A 19,403-nucleotide genomic window follows, 5' to 3' on the forward strand; every position below is an offset into this window, starting at 1 on the left:
ACTTTCAATACTTTCCTAATTAATAAATAAATAAATAAATAAAAGAATAAAACGTGGTTGTCGTTACAAGAAAACCTAAACACACACTGACTGCTGACGAACCGGAGGGAAGAGAAAAGTTTCCACTTTGTTTCTGGACAAATTTGGAGCCGAAGCTAAAACCAAGTTGTGGGATATGAAACCAGACGTGATGTTGCGTTGTCAGCTCCGATGAAACCTCCGTTACACGAGATATCAGATCGTGCACATCACAGCTCGGCCCGGCAGGAAGACGCGTCCTCATCACGCAGGTCAACTCTTATCTCACATCACAGAGAATCACAGGAAGCAGGTGGAACACGCTGCTTGTTCCACTTCTGATCGGAAACACGTTGACAGATAAAACCGAGAAGCTGCTGTCGAATATTTCAACTTTAAAACGATTCATCACATTTCATAATCACGAGGATGTTTTGATGTTCTTGTCTACAGAAGGAGACGAAGGTCAGAATATTCAGAAAATTCTCTTTGTGTTTTCGTGTCTTATTCAGAATAACATCTTGATGAGGTTCATATCGATGTGGTGGTAGTAGATTCAAATTTAAACTCATGCTGAGACGTGTTTGTGTCCACGGTGAAATTATTTGGTTCAACGAGTTTTCACGTTTGTGTGTAAAAAATATTGATCGGAGCTTCCACATAATTTTTCATTTTGCTTCCTACCTGCTCATAGTCTTTAGTAGATTTTCTGAATCTTTCGGGCTCCAAACTCTTACAGCCTCAAACGTCAACATCGCTCTGTGTAACAAACAGGGGAGAAGGATTTAACATGCGCTGAATGGAGCCGTCCTGGCATCCATCTTTTCAATTTTCAGGGGTGGGGGGGGGGGGGCGTCAGGCTGAGTTTAAGCGCTCTAAACTGGTAGACGATAAGTTAATCCTTTTATCCGTGTCATTGCCGCGGGGCGACTGAAATAAACGCTGAAGTGGGAGTTGAGAAGAATCTGGTGAAAGAGTAAAGTCGATGAGCTGCAGCCGCGAGAGAGGAACAGGAAGATACTGCGGAGAAACCAGAAGGAATCAATGAAGGTGTTTAATAAGACACACAGCTTCATCGAGGTCACACTGCGAAACTCTCCATCCAAAAATGAAGCTTTCACCTCAGGGAGTTAAAACAAGGTTTTATCTACATCGCCAACTAGTGGTTTGACTGTGTAACTGCAGAGAGACACAGCAGTGAGGGCCTCATATGAACCGGGAGTTAGATTTTTTTATCTTTCTGTGCCTCTTTTCATTTCGAGGTTGCAAACACGGCGTCGTGAGCACAGAAGCCGAACAAGCAAAGTTCTGTGTCGACCAATCAAACGCCGGAGATTTCCCACCAGCACAGACGCAACGTTCCTTTAACATCAAGCTTACGCTTCATCCGTCGATCCAAACTTTCACTGCTTCAGCTGAAACCTGTCACTTCGACTGCTGCCGTGCCCTCGAGCAACACACTGACGGCCAAAAGCTTTACAACTCTGAGCTCAGCCAAGTTAACAGACACTTCTGTCTGTTCTGCCTGCGTCCGGAAATAAATCAGTGTGTGAGTGAACGGGTGTGACAGTCGTTCCATCCATCGTGTCGACCGTGCGGGCGACTCACCTGAGCTGCAGCGGAGCGGCTGAATAAATCACAGCAGCGTCTCCAGACACACACAGGAGCTAAAAACAGGAGAGCGGAGGCAGAGCGCGGCCGACTGCTCGTCCCCGAGGACGCTCCTGGAACTTCTGAAATATCTGTGCTGCCCTGAAAGGCCGCGAGCTGCCGCACTCTCAGGTACGCCGAGAAAAATGGATTGAGAAATTGTATTGCCGCTCCGACAAATGACTCAGAACAAAAACATCAACTCAGGAAAAATGTTTCTCAGGTGTTGTCTGACAGAACGAGCCTCTTTCACACCTGGTTTAGTTCAGACCTTCAGATTTAAGCTCCCTCTGACTTCAAACGTGTCAAAGTTAGTTTGACCTGCAGCTCAGAAATGTCGACTGCATATTATAGATAAAGAAGATTTCCTGCGATGGAACCACGTTGTTTTTTTCTCCTTAATCACTGACTCTCTCTCCTCGACTCTCTCCCTGCTGAATTCGCTGCGCTGGTCCGGAGGAACACAGATTGATGCTTCTGGCCTCATTGTTAGCCAGTGACCAATGGTGTGATGGTACGTGGTGGGGGTGTTGTCATTAATATCTCCCCGAGCTCGGGCCGGAGCGGAGCAGCTCCGACTCCATCTTTATCTTCATCGACCGAGCCGCAGCTCGCCAGGCCAGGTGAGAATCCATCATGGCTATTATTACCTGAGGCTCCGCACTGCATCCATCTCACACACACACACGCACATACACACGCACACACGTGTATTTCTTTCTGTAGACGTGAGGACACACATTGACAAACTGTATTCCCTCAACCTTAGATTATACTACAGACTATATGAAACCGATAATTAAATGAAGATGTTTATCAAAATGTTCCTTTATAACTTTCGTTCTTTATCGTAAGGTTCCAGTTTTCCAGGAAACTGAGGCTGAGTTTGGAAAATGATTTAGAAAAGATGTTCAGCTTCAATCACAAGACAAGAAATTTTTCATGCGTTCAAATAATTTTAGGCCGCGTTCTGAAAAGCTGTTGAACACAGCGTAAACAGCTGTCACCGTGGTAACAACAGCTGGAGAACAGGGTCACTTCAGCTTCCATGAACAGCCTGAGGCCCGAAAACCACGAGGCCGCGCTGTTTACACTGATTCACTGTGTTTCCTTTGTGTCTCCTCCTCGGAGCCGACGCTGTCAAACATCATCCTTTGTCGTATTTAACACATGAGCTTGTGCAGCTGTGACAGGACCCTGAAGGCAGCACGAGTTTCCCGAACACTGATTGACTCAGCCGCTCGTCCTCGGCTCAGGACGGAGCTCGGCCTGCAGGGGGCACCGTGTTATTTAACACACAGGCTGAACACGAAGCCCACGAGGAAAAAGAGGAAAATGAGAAACTGGTTTGAAATGTGTGAACTGAGCGAGGAGCGGCGCAACAAGAAGATCGCAGATTTTTTTTTTAAAACGAGGTCAGAACGTAACTGATGCTCAACTTCCTTTACTCCACCTTCGATTTTAGATGATTCAGGTCCACACGTCCAAACTGTGACCAGACATAAACATCCTTTCCTCAGTTTTCAAGATTTGCAGCTTGAGGAGGAGAAACTTGGTGTAGAAGTCTGAATCACATGATAACGTCCGTCATCAGAGACTTCAGGGCGACGTGACTCAGGAGGTAAAGTGGTCGTTTCATAATCACAGACACTGAATCTGTATCTGATGCTTGCGGCATCAGACTGTGACCAACATTCACCACAGGTCTGAGTCACTGATTAATAAATGAAACAGATTCCTGTTTCGCTCGTGTTGCCTTCAGGTGTTTTCACGTCTCTGTCTCATGGAAACACTGAAGTTTCTGTACAGTTTCTATACGTTTGTTGTTAAACTCTACAAACAGCTCGGAGGCTTCGCGTTGCATCAGGGTTTCATCAGCCACGAATCAGAGAGCAGCAGAACAAACAAAGCTCCATCAGGAGCCTGAACGCAGCATCCAGCTGTCAGAGAAAAAAAAAATAATCAAAGACCGAAGCATCTCTGTTCAACGGCAGCCAAAAAAAAAAAAAAGTACAAAATAAATAAGACCCAGTGAGACGAATCAAACACAGATAAATCCCATCAGACGAATCAGAATCTGGAGCCAGAGAGAAAAAGAGATTCACAGGCTGGAAGTCCAGAATCTGCTGGAAGAGGAGACGACTAAACAGCTTCTCATTGGCTGAATCTAACCCCGACATGTTCCTGTGAGAGTTGTGATGAGCACTTTATTAGGAACACCACAGACCAGGTGATGTCACGAAGGAATCGCAAACACAAGCGACAGATTCCGCATCAGGCGTCTTGGGCTCAGCGGCACAGACGGGTTGAGGAGTTCAGACATCCTGAGACGAAGCGGTATCGATAAGTCTTTTAACGTGTGTGACGGAAGCTGAACGCATCGCGAACGAGGACGGAAGCGTCAGTTGCGTCTTCAGTGTGAAAACTGCTGCAGATGGTTTGTGAGGACGACACAAGCGTCTCCTCCTCCATCTGCTCCCAGCAGGCCGAGCAGGTGAAAGGTCACAACTCCACCCACCTCGCTGCAGGGAGGTGAGAGCCAGGACAACGGATTAAACGCACGCTGTCGCACATCTACACTGACACAACCTCATCACCGTTACCATCACTCACACCTTGAGGACATTTACATTTTAAAAACACCGGAGTGACTCCTCCTCCTTCTTCCAGGTCACAAACGGCGAGAAGCAGCTGAAGAGGGAAACAGTCGACTGATGGTCCGACACATAAATTCACACAGAGTCTGTTGAAGCTGCGTTCAGCCTCCTGCTCCGTGTTAATGCATCACAGTGAATTCAAATCCTTAAACGCAACATGCTGCTAAAACCTCGATTTTTAAAAACCGAGATGTCGTCTCCTGACGTGCGGAGCAGCTTCTGTCTGAGGCCGAGAGGTGACTCACAGCTTCTTACAAAACATGTACCGATTCAAAATGAAAACCAAACACCGCCTGGACACGTGTTTGTTTTATCGGGCGACGCGGGAAACGAGCGTTTCATAGTTTCCTCATTATGAGAACAGAGGGAGGTTTTCGATTCTTTTTCAGACAGAACGAGAAAAGAAAAGTTTTCCTTGAAAAGAAAAAAAACTAATTTGTCTTGGAGAAAAACTCAGGGTTTGTAATTTGTTCTGGTTTCATCGAAAGGTGAAGCTGCAGAGTTCAGATGTTCCACAGGAGAAGGATCCTGGGTTCACTGTCATTAAGTCATTTGAATTGACTATTTCATAACCACAGTGTTTCTGCCAGAAATATTTTACCTCCTCTGAATGTGACGAGGTTACAAACTGTAGACTGAAACCTGTGAGTGCGTCCGTTCCAACAAAGACACATTGAATACCAAAGAGTTCACAAGATATGTTACCCACAGTGCATCACACACTGATCTGTGAGCTGCTGTGTTGAAGCCTTCTGTCTTTAAGGAGCAAAGGACAGGAATGATTTTCAGTTTTAAATGCTGGAAAAAAAGAAAAAAGGTTCCTGGAATGACACCTTCAGAGGAAACAAGAAGCAGGAGGCGTCATGATTCAGAGGAAGATCACAGGAAGTCAAACTGTTTCCTCTGGAAGCTGAAGCAAATACTGGAGACCTTAACTCCCACAGCCGATCCCCCCCCCCGACAGAGTCCATGAATCACCGATCGGACCAAAATACTTTTGGCCCCAAACAAATTCACTTTCCGCATCCAGGCAGAAGTGAAATGACCAATCAGAGCGCAGGAGGCAAGAGGCGACGCCCAGAATATTAACGAGGACGAACACAACAACACATTTATATTTCACAAAATATCTGTTTATTTATTTTTAATTTTAAATGAACCAAATGTTCCTGTGAACCACCTACACACACAAACACACACACACACACACACAGACACACACAAACACACACAGACACACACAAACACACACAGACATACTCACACTTAATAACGGAGTGATGACACACTTTTCTGATAAACAACTTTGTCTAATTCCAGTTTCCGTCTTATAGAAACGTTGTTAGACTGTGTGTGTGTGTGTGTGTGTGTGTGTGTGTGTGTGTTTGTGTGTGTGTGTGTGTGAGATGAGCTATCATGCCTGATATTATAATTTAAAAGGGTTTGGAAACGCCAGCCTCCTACTCACACATGTGGCTGAGAGATAACACACTCACTGGACTGTGTGTGTGTGTGTGTGTGTGTGTGTTTAATATCAGTGATAATGTTTCTGCCTCAGGAGGAATTATTAATTATTATTAATATTATTATTAAACTCAGGATTTGACCGCTGACAGCTTGTTGTTGTTGACTCTGTATTTCAGAGCAGCCTCAGTTTCTCTCTGGTTTGGTTCGTTCAGCGTCGGAGAATAAAACTCAGTAAAGTTTGTCTCCGAGCGAAACGCACACGGTCTCACCTGCACACGTCTGTCACCTGAGGACAGAACGTCCTCGCGTCCTTCTGAAACACTCCCCTGCTCCTGTCGTCGCTTTGTGCCATCAATCATTGTGTCTGTGTCGACTTTCTCACCGAACGTCTCATCTGAGAAACACAAATGAATCAATACCGGGAGAAACTGCCGAGGCCCCGCAGGGCGAACGAGTGAGCGGAGAAAAAAAAACAGAAAGAGAAAGTGAAACATCTCTTTCACTTCAACTTTGGTTCACTTTGCTCAAAGTTACAGGACGACCTCCTTCAGAGAAATGATTTTACAGACGTGTGTGTCTGTGTGTGTGTGTGTGTGTGTGTGTGTGTCAGGTCAGTCTAAGAATATCAGCTCAGGCCGAACCCTCCTCTGTGAAAAAATGGGAGTAACCACCTCATCGATCACCAGCGACTCAAACAGACGACTCCTCTTCGCTCTCCTCCGTGGAGACGAGCGTTGATCAAGGTGAGAGCTGCACCTGAGCGAAGTCTCTGCCGAGGAGGAAAACTGTTTCTCAGGAACTCGATTCAACTAATTGGGTTTTCACAGGACAAGTAAGAAGGAATCAGGACTGTCCATCCTCCATGAAGAAGAAAGAAGTTTCCTATTGAGGGAGACAGGACGTACAGAAAACTTTCAAAATAAAAGTCAAGAAAGACTGAAGTCTCCCGGGTAGAGGACAAGAAAAGAGAGTGATTGTTTTTAGGAGGAAACCAAAAAGGAAATACACTTCCTATTTGAGGATTGAAAAACAGAAGCTTCCTGGGTTCAGAGCTAGGAAGGAGGAAGCTTCTGATTATTAAAAGAAGGAAAGGAGGAGACTCCATCAAGGAAAAGAGGAAGGAATGAAATGAAATGCAACAGGAAACTTTCTATTAAAGGGGAAGAAATAAAAAACCTTTGTAAATTAGGGAGCAAGGAAACAAACTTTTCAGGGTGGGGATTTAGGGAGAAGCAGCAGGAGAGAAGCTTCCAATGAAAAGCTTTTAATCAGTGAACATGAAGGAAAGTTCCTTTTAGAGAGAAGAGGACGGAGGAAGATTCACTGTGGTATTTTCTGAAACCAAGCAGTCAACAAAACTCGTCTGTTGGATCATGAAGACGCGGACAGAGCTCACTGGGATTTCTGTGATGTGAACTTTGAAACAGATCACATCGGATCTGAGGGAACACCTGAAGTCAAACTCTAGAAACAGTTGTTCAACGAGAGCAGGTGAACAATCAGCGCTGCAGAGGACGAACCCTCCGGGGACAGTGAGACATGAAGTGAGACATCGACAACTTCAATCATGAGCTCGTTAGATTAACAACATTTTCTGATCTCAGAGTCTGAATCAAGCTTCGTGTCTTTGTTCCGTAGTTTCATTCGATCAGTTTCGGTTTCACGTTGTAATTTAGACGCTGAAGAATTCGGTCTGACGTCCGTCCGTCCTGTCGTCATCACCTACATGCGCTGCTTCTACCTGTACTTGACTCGGATTGGTTCGTAGACGCCGTGTGACGCTGGCGTGTCGTCAGTTTGGGGGGGTAGTGGTGTTTATATCATCGGAGGTGCAGACTGCAGCTGCTTCCTCTTCTTCTTCTTCTATTGTTTCACTGCAAACAAGCAGAACCAGGGTTCAGTTCGATCCAGACCCAGAACACCTCCTCGTCTGGGCGGACTCAATTTTGGTTTCGGTTTGTTGTGGTCGTTGGAAATAACGCTGTCTTGTTGATGTTAGCTTAGCATTAGTACTAGCATCAGAGTCTATGCTGTCAAATCTCTCTATGAACAGTGTGAAGTTCGTGCTCTGCAAAAATACAAATACAAAATCTGTTTACATGTAACCTTAACAGTCACCTCTTACACAGAGAAATCAAATCAGTGATTGACACGTGTGTGTGTGTGTGTGTGTGTGTGTGTGTGTGTGTGCAGCTATAAACAGACACACTAACACAGTTTGTCACCTTGAACGCTCATTTCTGTTTTTCTGCAAATGAAGAACTGAAGAATAAGCTGGACTGATTTCTGTACAACACACACACACACACACACACACACACAGTTTTTTCATCTCGGAGAGAAAAACAAACATCTTTGCATCATGTTTGTCTCCCTGGTGGATTCACATGGAGAAAAATAATCAGACGCAGAAGAACTTCTTTCATTTTTCTTTGGTTTCAGAGTCCTGAGGGACACACACACACACACACACACACGCACGCACACACATACACACACACACACACGCACGCACGCACACATCTGGATGTGTGAGCTTCTGCTGCAGCCATTAAAAAAATATTCATCCCTGAGTTTTTGCGTAAACAAACTATTAAACTTGATTCACATTCATCAGTTTAACATAAATAAGAGACTAACAATGAACCCAGTCTATTTAAAACGATCCTGGTTTATGTGATATAATGTGTTTGATGGTCGGAGGACGAACCTTCAGTTCCATTTTGAACAGAAGGAATCTAAACGAGCTGAATCCACAATTCAAGTTTACATGAGAAAAAACCAGACCAGCCTCACCTCATCAATACAAATGGAGGATTTTTGGCAAAGGGAAGTATTTCTGCTGATTTCTGTGATTTAAAAAAAAAAACAAAACAAGGAGCACGTGTTGGAGACATCATTAACACTCGCTCGTGGTGAATCCGGCTGCGTTCTAACATTCGGCTCATTCCGGAGGTTCTGCAGAGATCAGTGCACGTCTGAAAATGAGCCTCGCTTTTTTCAAGCTCTTTCTTCACTGAAGCCGCTCGTCGACGGGCTCTGTGAACTCTGGGTTTTCTCAAAACACCACGATGTCACCATTGGTCTGTGAGCTGCCTGACAGCACAAACGTGTTGTATGTGAGTGTGTGTGTGAACACCAGACGACTAAAAGCTTCAATGACTCTGTGACCTTCATCTAATCAGTGGAAATAATCCAATTAATAATCTCATCAACACGTCCGAAGAAACGAGAAACTCTCTAAGCTCAGACTCTGCAGTGTTTCAGACGTGTGTTGTGACGTCTGAGCTCCACTGAACCATTTTTTTACGTTTCTACTCAAAGTGGATTTAAGAGTAAATTTAGTGAGAACAGACTCGAGGCTTCATCGCTGAGATTTTTGCTCAGGTTTTGTATCAAAGTCAGAATTTAGTGACGTGACCTAAGAAACAAACTGATTGTTTCAACGCCGCTAACATTCATCACAGTGGGACGTTCAGCCCTGATCCGACACTTCACCTCCAGCGTCTTTCAGCTTTAATCCGAATTTTTCCGCTCTGCGTTTCCTCGCCACCGCCTGGCATCACCCCACGTCTGCGCCGACCCAACGAGATAAACCGTTGTGACTGATGAAGACAATTAGTGTTTCCACACTGTGTGCGAGAACAAAGGGGGAGACGAGAATAGCTTCGTATGCAAATCAACCCCCAACATCCACTCCGCCTCCATCGACGCCGGAAAAAACGCACTGACATCAAAGGGAGCGGCTGACATGGCTGCGCACTGATCAGGGCTCACAGACGTTTAAATGAAGGTTCCCTTTAATCCAGCAGGGAAACTTCACCCGAGCGCACGCACACGCACACACACACACTCACACGCACACTGACTGCATGTTTGTGGTACCGCTGCAGAGATAGAGAGAAATAAAAGACGCCACCGTGTCAGCAGCTCCGTGAGGCTGCACATCATCCATGGAGCGTTTCACCGTCTTCATCTGCAGCCGTGCTAACATGTTAACGTTGGCCTGCAGCTGCCGTGTTCAGATGCTTTCTCACACCGGCTTTGCATTTTGCATCACAGTTAAAGCCACGAGCACGTCTGCGTTGACTTTTTGCAAAGTGAAGCCTCCCCCTGTGGCCATTTTCAGCTCGTCACGGCGCTAACCCAACCGAGTTTCATCTGAGGGGCTGCATCCTTCAGAGGCTGCGTTTGAAGACAAATCCGCATCACTGGCCCGTCTAGACTTTCCAAAATCTGAGGCTCGTTCAGAAGCATCCCTCCGTCCTCAAGAAACAAAGGCTCCAACGAGCAGCTCCTCCTCGGCCGAAACTATCACAGGATTCATCGAGCTTCAGTGACGAACCGCTTTTCTAAGAGGTCACGATACTGGCAAGCGACAAGATGTACGATGCTTGATTATCAAACTTTAACTCAACTGGAAAACTAACTACACACGTTGAAAAAAATAAATTAAGAGGCATTTAAACTATTCTCTGTTTCTAGGCAATGGCAGTAAAGGCAGGGCAGGCCGGTGATGCTGAGGATGAGGGACTGGGACATATAAACCGCGCCTCCTCCACGTTAGAAGACGGGACATGGACCAAACTAAAAAAAGAAAAGTGCACGTTAGATGAATGTTTCTTAAAGATGGTTTTGGGTAATTCTTATTTTCAAGAGTTCATGTTTCTGATCACTTTGGTTTCAATTAGTGATTTAATGATATAAAAATGGGCTGAGACGTCGTGATCGTTAAGACTGATCACTACTGAGCAGGTTCTGGATCGAAATGACATCATCAACACAGGATGGCAGCAGTGGTCTCTTCTAATTCAGCTTGTGAGTGCATTACTGCCACCTACTGACCTGGAGGTGGACCTGCATTAGTCTCTCTCTGAGTGAAGCAGTTCTTGGTAAAACCAACGACAATTCTTGGCTTGTATCGTGTTCGGTGCAACGCAACTCATCTGCGGAACCTCCGAGGACTCCGATGTCAGCGTCAGAACTTTGACGACTGAAATATGAAACTGCTTTTTGATTTTTGATGAACACGTGGACGTGTGCACACACACTGACAATAACATAAATCTGGGTTCAACAAAACAAAACTTCTTCAGGCTCAATAATGCATCTTAACCTTTTGTTACTGAAGGAGGAAAAATAAGTTTAAATTGATCTTTAGTTAATAAATCAGTTAATGTTGAATCGTATGATCGTCCTGCTATCAGACGCCCGTCACTGAGACAGATCGTCCTCATCATTTCATCATTAAGGACTGAACCTTCGTTTTATCTGGGGCACGCAGCGATGGAGGAGAAACACAAACCGTCTCACACATGGGAACTGTCGCATCACAGTCGTCAGCTGAGAGCTCCAGTTTGAAATAAAAGTTTGATTTGGGAGATTTTAGGTCTAAGAATGAATGAATCAGGCTTTAGTTCAATACTTGTAATAGACATTCAGTCAGTTATGGTGAAATCTTTGTTAAAGTCTATAGTTAGTTCTGGTTCAGGTCTATAGTTAGTTCTGGTTCAGGTCCTGAACCATCTCTGCTGCTATAGGTCTAGACTGCTGGTGGAACTCCCATCATGCACTGAGCACTTCTCTCTGTCTCTCTGCCCCCCCACACTCATTTATTTATTTTAATACATGTCAATGACTACTTCACTTTGTACTCCCATAGTCTCTCTCTCTTTTTCTCTCTCATTTCAGATATCTCTCACCCCCGAAATTCAGGACAACAACTTTTACCATTATTACTATTATTAATTACAATATCTCAGTAATTCATTATGATATGAATTGTGTTGTTATCAATAATAATTAATAGTCTTTACACTGTTGTTTACATTTTAACTAGTCAGATCTGATACCTGATGGTGCTCAAGTGTTCCCAGTCTCTCTCTCTCTCCCCACTTCCTCCCCCTCCCCACTATCCCTCTCTCTTCTCTCCCCTCTCTTCCACCCATCTCTCCTCACCTCGCCTTTTTCTCTGCTCACCCCCGGTCGAGGCAGATGTCTCCACATTGAGTCTGGTTCTAGAGGTTTCTCTCTGTTAATGAGGGAGTTTTTCCTCCACAGTCTCAAAGTGCTGCTCATTGTTCAACTGTTGGTTTCTCTAGATTTTGATTTTAAGGTCTTGACCTTCTATGTAAAGAGCCTTGAGATAATGTACATTATGATTTGGCGCTATACAAATAAAATGGAATTGAAATTGAATTGAATCTTTCAGGTCAGTTACGACTCTGAGCCCTGTTATCTTCTTCTGCGTCTGATCATGTGATCGTAACTCGTCTCCATCTGATGCTGCAGCAGGATCGAGTTCCGACAGCGATAATTAAATTTCCACCACAGCTCTCCTCTGTCTTTATCAGGGGGCAACAAGGCGTGTTCAGCCAAACAGCCCCGCCGCCACACAACGGAGCCGCCGACACGCTAATTAACAGCTGGTTTCAGACCAGAGTGAGAGGTAATTAGCATCAGAGCCCAGTAATTCCCCTCATGGAGATTGAAATGGAGGAGGAGGAGGGAGTGTGATGTGAGATCAGATGAAAACAAGTAAAAAACTCTAATGAAAAGTTTGACTCTGAATCTGTACGTATCTCTCAATCAAAGAAAAATACCCGTAAAATCTACACCACAGGTGTAAACAGGAAGTCCTGTCATACCGAGACAAAACGCTCTGCAGGCTGAGACACGACAAGCAGAAGATAAAGGTTCAAGGTTTATTGTTCGTAATGAAGCTAAGACTGAGAACAGGATATGCTCTGGCAATCAGAACCAATCAGATCACAATGATTGATGCAAGTCCATCAGTGCTGAGACCTGCTTTCAAAATTGTTATGCAAAGAAAATGAAATTGTCAGAACATATTCACTGATCCACTGTGTGGACCACCATCAGCAAAATATGACAAAGAATGTTTTAGTTCAGCAGAATCAACAGAGCATTGCACCATACTACTTGGAAATATGATTCTATGTCACATTGTGCTGATCATCAAACACTTTCCTGTTTACTTAAGGATCAGTGGGTTTAGTCTTGTTCTCATTTAGGCCTTTTGTGTTCCGAGGATAAATGTCCATGACTGTAGGTCTTTTGTTGAAGAAGTTATCAGTCTTAATTCACATTTTATTTACATGTCACATATCTTATTTGCTTATTTCGGCTCTTCTAAGAAAGTATATATTTTCCAACGTCTAATATTCTTTGTTTGGGTCGATCTTGTCAAAAGTGGAACGGTTCGTAAAATATTTATCATTAATCACTCGTGTCCTGCACTCTCCATCTCTCTCCCTTCCACCCATCACAGAACAAGTGGGTGCCCCGGCACAAGGAGCAGGGCCCCAAGACCATTGGCCAGATCCACAAAGAGACTAATCTGGAGGGCCGACAGTTCAACAAGCAGCCCGACCGACGTTGTGTTTGAAATTATTATAATTGTTCGAAATATCTTGTCTCCCTCCCTCCATCAGAGCTGCTGCGGATGGACCCCGCCGAGCAGCAGGGCAAAGACGTGGCCCTCCAGTCTGTTACTGGCTTCTTTGTGTGGCTCCATGAGGTGAACTAAGGCTGCCGATCGCTGAAACTGACATCAAACTCTCCTTTCCATCTGTTCTCTTTGTTCCTGTGAACTGTCAGCCGTGGGGTCACTATCCCTGATAAACTGGGTGCTGTTGTATGATTTGTTTTCACGATGAATGGGATATGAGAATAAAAGATGATGAACACATGCAGCAGGGCCTGAGTTAGTGTTTGCCTCTGATCCAGTTTCCTTTATCAGTCTGAAAAGCTGAAACACAATGTTTGCATTTGGCTTAAGTTAAAATAAATATGGAATAAATTCACTAAAATCATGTGGCCGTTCAAATCCTTTCAATAATGGTAAAGCAATAGGAACTTTGCTTTATGAGAATAAAAGTAAAACTAAAACGACGACTTAAACATTTTGGTGTTTACGCTGAGTAAACTGTGTGTGACGCTGTTGTATCTGTTTAACAGCAAACACGCTCAGAACGATTCAGAACCTTTAAATCCCTCACGTCAGCTTTAAAGTCCGACCTTTGACCTTCCAGTGGAGGAAGGTCAGCTCTGCTGTCAGTCAATGACGGCCGAGCTTTCAAAAGCACACAGACGTTTTTTTCTGGAGCCGGACGAACAAACCTCTGCAGATACGTTGAGTTTAAATGAGCTGGTTTTTACTGTGACCAGAGACATTTGATTTAAAACAACTTTACAATTCAAGTCTGGCTGCAGTTTAAACAAATCCCACGGTTATGCAGGATTAAGATCTCGTGTCACATTTCATGTGCAAAAACAACATCATTGTGTGCAGGACATTTAGAAACTTGAATGTGGTGCTATGTGAACAGATATATAATATTCATACTAAATCATGACTCGTCGTTCGGGAGCAGAAACGCTGTGAGAGGGGAACTGATGCGGTTACAACACATAATTCAACGACGCCTTTCAGAATTGAGTCAGTGTCTTAAAACATCCATACAACAATGCAGTGAAGTTCATACATGACAAACCGTTTGTTAATGCAGGCTGGACAGATTTATTTTTTTAACTTTTTTAGTGTAAAATCCAAATATGTTTTCAATAAATTTGCTGATAATTCTACATATATTTGTGGATTTCTTTTATGTATTTAAAACAATAAATGTTTGTGTGCGTTAGGTGGATTTTTTTTTTTTTTATAGTAATATGAAAAGAGTAAATTCTCTTAAAAATTTTCTGGAGTCATTCATATACAAACCACGAGACACATTTCTGAATCTTCCCATACACATTGATAATAGTGGGCCATGGGAGAAATAACTTGAAGACCGTAACTTACCAGATATTCCTTGAAGAAAGAGTCTGGATCTTCATTGAGGTAGATGACAAGGCTTTTCAAGATGCACTCCCTTTTTGGTGTTTATGTCATCACACTAAAACGGGGGGGCAAAGGTCCAGACAGAATTTAGACAAATGTGAGTGTGACAGTGGCACAAATAGAAGAGGTTGTCTGAAGGCCAGAGGGTAATAAATGCTGAAGTGTTTCAAAGCAGCATAGCTCACCCCGAATCCTAAACTCCCCCAATGAGCGAGTAATTGCATCACGCTTACATATATCTCTAATTGCCAGAAAGTCTTTGATGCTTTGCTCGTCCTTTTTCCTTGAAGATCTGCTCGTCTGAGAAGAGGTCCAGCTGAGACATGGACTTTGATTGCAGTGGCTTGATGGTGATACGCAAGAACTCTGCATTCACCTGAAAAATATTGACCAGTTGACGATAACCAGTTGTTGCATCACTATGCATTTACTGACTGACTTCACCGAGCTGGAATAAGGCTTGCCACCAGAAAGAGAACAGAAAGAAATGAATGAAAAATAGATTTCTAAAATGTTTACATGTTTACGCTTGTTGAACGTGTGTGTTGATTGACTTACATATTATCTTTTGCTCGCTAACGTTTTACTGCATTTACAGTTACATGCTCTTCTACGGCCAGGATCTAGAATTTCTACTCCGACCAGCCAACAATCATGTTTATTTCATTCGCCCCAGAACTGCTGGTTGGACACGGGGCTGGGTTTAAAAAAACTATTCTCTGATTCAAATCTTTGAATGTATACCTTTTCATGTGCATGACCCCTTTGTTCACATAAGAATAACCAACATTTTAGTCCCCGGGGGTAAAGTTGAAAAACCAAAACACTAATCAAGCCAAAGTCACTGTGTGAAAGGTTCCCAACCCTAAATTTCGAATTGAACCCCAAATCTGAGCGGTCTAGATCAAGGCCAAGTCATTTTCCAGGTAAACCCTAAAACATGGCGGTGACAGTAGCATCTCTGCTGCAGAGCTGCGGCCGGTGTAAACAACAACTCCGTGACTCGGAGCCGTTCCACTGGATTGTATTCCACTGTGGACTTTATGCGGCTGGTGTTTCCCGAGCGTGAGAGGGGAGGGGCACGGATGTTAGCCTGAAAAGAATCAGTGGCTATGAGAGCTCATAATTCATAAACGTATATATGACACATTGTGGCTGTTAAAAATGTCCGTGACCTGAGACTAACGCCCAGTGGTTATAGACCTGGTCAGGTCACCATGGTAACTCACTATATCTTAACTATCACTCTGCAGCGAGGGAAAGACGATGGTTACCTAGCTAGCCAGATTGCCCGCGAATTACGACTTGACTAAAAACGAATGTTGTCAATATTACGGAATGCACATTATTTGTCAGCAGGATACCTTAGAAACTACAACAAAACATATGTACTTACCAAGTTTCAGTCTTACAACTGGTGGAGAAAGTTTTGCTTGCAGCTCGAAGTAGACTGACAAAATGGCTGCCGAAAAGATCGTGAGAATCAACCACTTGGGGGCGGTCCCCCAGTTAAACTAATTTATTTTGCGTTTACGAATCTGATGAGTGAAACAATTTTTGTGTTACATCTGTTAAATATGTATGAACATTGTTTAAATAGATATATATTAATAAACCAAACGATTTTTTAATGTGTCGCCTCTAAGAAGGGCTTGTTAGACAGCTGTTACGTAATCGACTCTGATCGGAGAAACTCAGTGAAGCTTCATCAGATCTCTCTCTCTCCCTCTCTCTCTCTCTCTCTCTCTTTCTCTCTCTCTCTACCAATAACGAGATGCAGGAGAATCTTCTGTTTGACTCTTGACTTTGACTCTCAATGGTCCAGATCAACAGACCGAGGTTTAGTTCGACCAGAGGAGGAGGTGATCTGGGTCTGGATCAAACACAGTGAAAACACTTCTTTGGATAGTTTGGACTTTTGGACCAATCACAGGAAGTAGAGACATCATTAAACAACAGAAGAAGAAGAAGGAGAGGAAGCAGCTGCAGTCTGCACCTCTGACGATATAATGTTTGAACCACGAGGACGTTCGTTTGGTGCATTTGAACTAATGATGGAGAAACGTTTCTGTCCGTTTCAGCTCCCGACTTCACAACACACACTAAACAAACCATGTTGTCATAGTAACAGGTGTTCCCGTTTTTTCCATTTCACCAGTTTTTCAATGTTCAATGTTTATGTTAGATTCACTCATTCATCACTTCATTACTGCTGAGACACTGCGTCATGTGAAGACGTCACAGTCCAGGACCAGAGTCAGGTCTGGTCAGACATAAGAGTGTTAGAGTAGAGTTGAGGAGCAACACGAGTCTTCAGGAGCTTCAGCTCGACCAACCACAAACCAGAACAGACGATGGTCTGTGATTGGCTCCAGAGCTGGAGAGTGAGCTCCTGTGATTGAGTCCAGACCCAGAAGAAACTCTGGAGACAAACATTAGTGACTGAGACTCTGGAGGTCAGGGGTCATCAGTGGAGGTCATGTGACCTTTCCACAGAGAAGTCGTTAATAAACAAATGAAAAATAATAAATGAGTTTGAATTATATCTTTTTCGAGATATCTGAATACACGTCACTCCTTCAGATGAGATCAGAACAAACTCTCATATTTGTTCACACAAACACTCACAAGAAACAAAACGTTCTTTCACAGTTTGACTAAACCAAATCTTCACCGTTTACAAACTGGAACTGCAACTTTTTCACACAAATAATCAAATTATTATAATCAATTATAAATTGTGACGAATAATTATTCTGTCAAACCTTGAATCATTCTCACATTTAGGGTTTTGGTTCTGAAATGTGTGATGTGATCAACAGAAACTGGACAAAGATGGAAAAACTAAATAAAGCAGCAGCTACACATGTTTTCTTCTCTGGACGATAAAGAACCAAACATCCTGGATCACCGGTTCTCTGCAGCAGCAACATGAACAAACTAAGAATCACAATCCACAGCTCCTCCAGCTGCAGCTTCACTCAGCGGCCCTCGGCTCGGAATGTGTCCGACTCTCAGTCACTAACAACGGCTTCAACAACACCAAAGTTCCGGTCACTTCACAAACTGCTGCGTTCAGGTGTCACACGGAAGCTGCGCGTAAAACCAGGTTGAGGACGCACCGTGGCACAGCGCGCTCCATCCCACCGTGGGAACTTCCACCGCAGCCCGACACAGTCACATCATTCACCGCGAATAAAACCACCAAGCACTGCTCCTACCTTTACTGGAGCCCGAGCTGCGCGCACTCCTGCCCGGCGTCTGCTGCTCTCCGCCCCGCTCCGCCTCCACACTCAGCGGCGTCTCTGTGAGCGGTGTGCCCGGCTCAGAGCCGCTCCTGCCCGGCTCGCTTCCTGAATCCTGCGGGGACGACTCCATAAATGCACCGAGAAAAAAAATAACACTGTGGCTCGAACAAATCCCTCTCCGAGATCCGTGGGTGTCAAAGCAGCAAAACTAGAACCGACGAACCGAACCGGGAGTAGGCGGAGCGGTGTGTTGGAGCGGCGGGAGGAGCGCGTCTGACAGGCGGCTATCAGGAGGCTCCTGCCGGCGCCACTGGAGGAGAAGACGCCGGGCTGACAGCGAGGGAGGGCGGCGCTGTGGAGGGATCCGACCCGAGCAGCTGCTTCAGATCCACTTCACCAGTGAACCGACACACATCTGGAAACTCCAACTAGTCGCTATGGAAAGTGAGAATTAAAGGGAAAGAAACTGAACTTCATCACCTCAGTTTAGAATCAAGTTTCCACACGATTCTTTTATTCTAAATTTCCTGATTTATTAAACAAGTTGTGCAAATAATGTTCAGAGTGAAATTAAGTTAACTCAGATGCCCTACATCTTTTCAGTTAAAATTAATATAATAATAATAAACCGTGTTTATACAGCACTCTTTAAAAGCTGAGTTTGACTATAGAGAAATAACAATCAGCAGGATGCAATGTGACATGAGTCAGAAGAAAACTTGAAAATAAAAGTAAATTAAAGGTGAAAAACTGATAAAAACACAAAAGCAAATCTGACACGTGAAAGCAAATCTATAAAAATGGGTTTTAAGAAGTGATTTAAATGAAGTCAAATGTAATATGAGGTGTTTTCTAAGTCAAATATACAAAAAGATCTGCTGCTGCACAGAGAGACGTTCACCTGTTGAAGCTCGACTCGGTCCACTGGAACCAGAAACTTAGAGAACCAGTGGCAGCTGCCATCGTCGTGAACTGGGCTGTAAAAAAACACAGACAATAACCACCGTTAAAAGGTGCGTGAACAGAATTTAGAATTTAAACAGGTACGATGTCAACGTCGCTTATGTTGACGAGGCCCAACCGCCACAGCTGCACTAACGTCAACGGTTCTGGAGACACGAGACTCAGTCGGACAGAGATTTACTAGATAAACAGTCGTCTGTAAATATTGTGTCTCAGTTCAGGGGCCACATCCTTCGGAGGCCCCCCCCCCCCCCAATAATGGAAGGTATAGGTAGGCAGTATAGGTTGTAAACCCCGCCTCCTCCATTGAGCAGATGGGACCTGGACCATGTCGATCCTCTGTGGACCAGATTTACCTTCTCGATCCGGTGAGTTGGGTCACATTTGAGAAAACTCTGCCTCAGTAGAGTCCCCAGTGATTCTGTTCGTCTCTGACAGTTCGAACAACATCAGACTCACACAAAGTATAAAACAAACTAAGTGTTTTATCCCATCTAATCAAAGTCGTCATTAAGAATTGGTTTTCATTTAGTTTGG

General features: G+C 44.1%; 1 protein-coding gene across 1 annotated transcript in view; it reads right to left on the reverse strand.

Annotated features, from left to right (window-relative positions):
* LOC109647194 (nuclear receptor ROR-alpha A-like) overlaps positions 1–19,403 on the reverse strand; it is a 46,790-nt gene that overhangs the window by 24,736 nt on the left and 2,651 nt on the right. Inside the window, exons 3-4 of the mRNA XM_069530514.1 lie at positions 18,805–18,880; positions 17,877–18,338 (exon numbers count right to left, since the gene is read on the reverse strand). Coding sequence (XP_069386615.1) covers positions 17,877–18,033 — 157 coding nt within the window. The 5' untranslated portion in view covers positions 18,034–18,338; positions 18,805–18,880. The remainder of the gene's footprint in view (positions 1–17,876; positions 18,339–18,804; positions 18,881–19,403) is intronic.

This window comes from Paralichthys olivaceus, chromosome 1 (genome assembly GCF_024713975.1).
Source record: "Paralichthys olivaceus isolate ysfri-2021 chromosome 1, ASM2471397v2, whole genome shotgun sequence".
NCBI lineage: Eukaryota > Metazoa > Chordata > Actinopteri > Pleuronectiformes > Paralichthyidae > Paralichthys > Paralichthys olivaceus.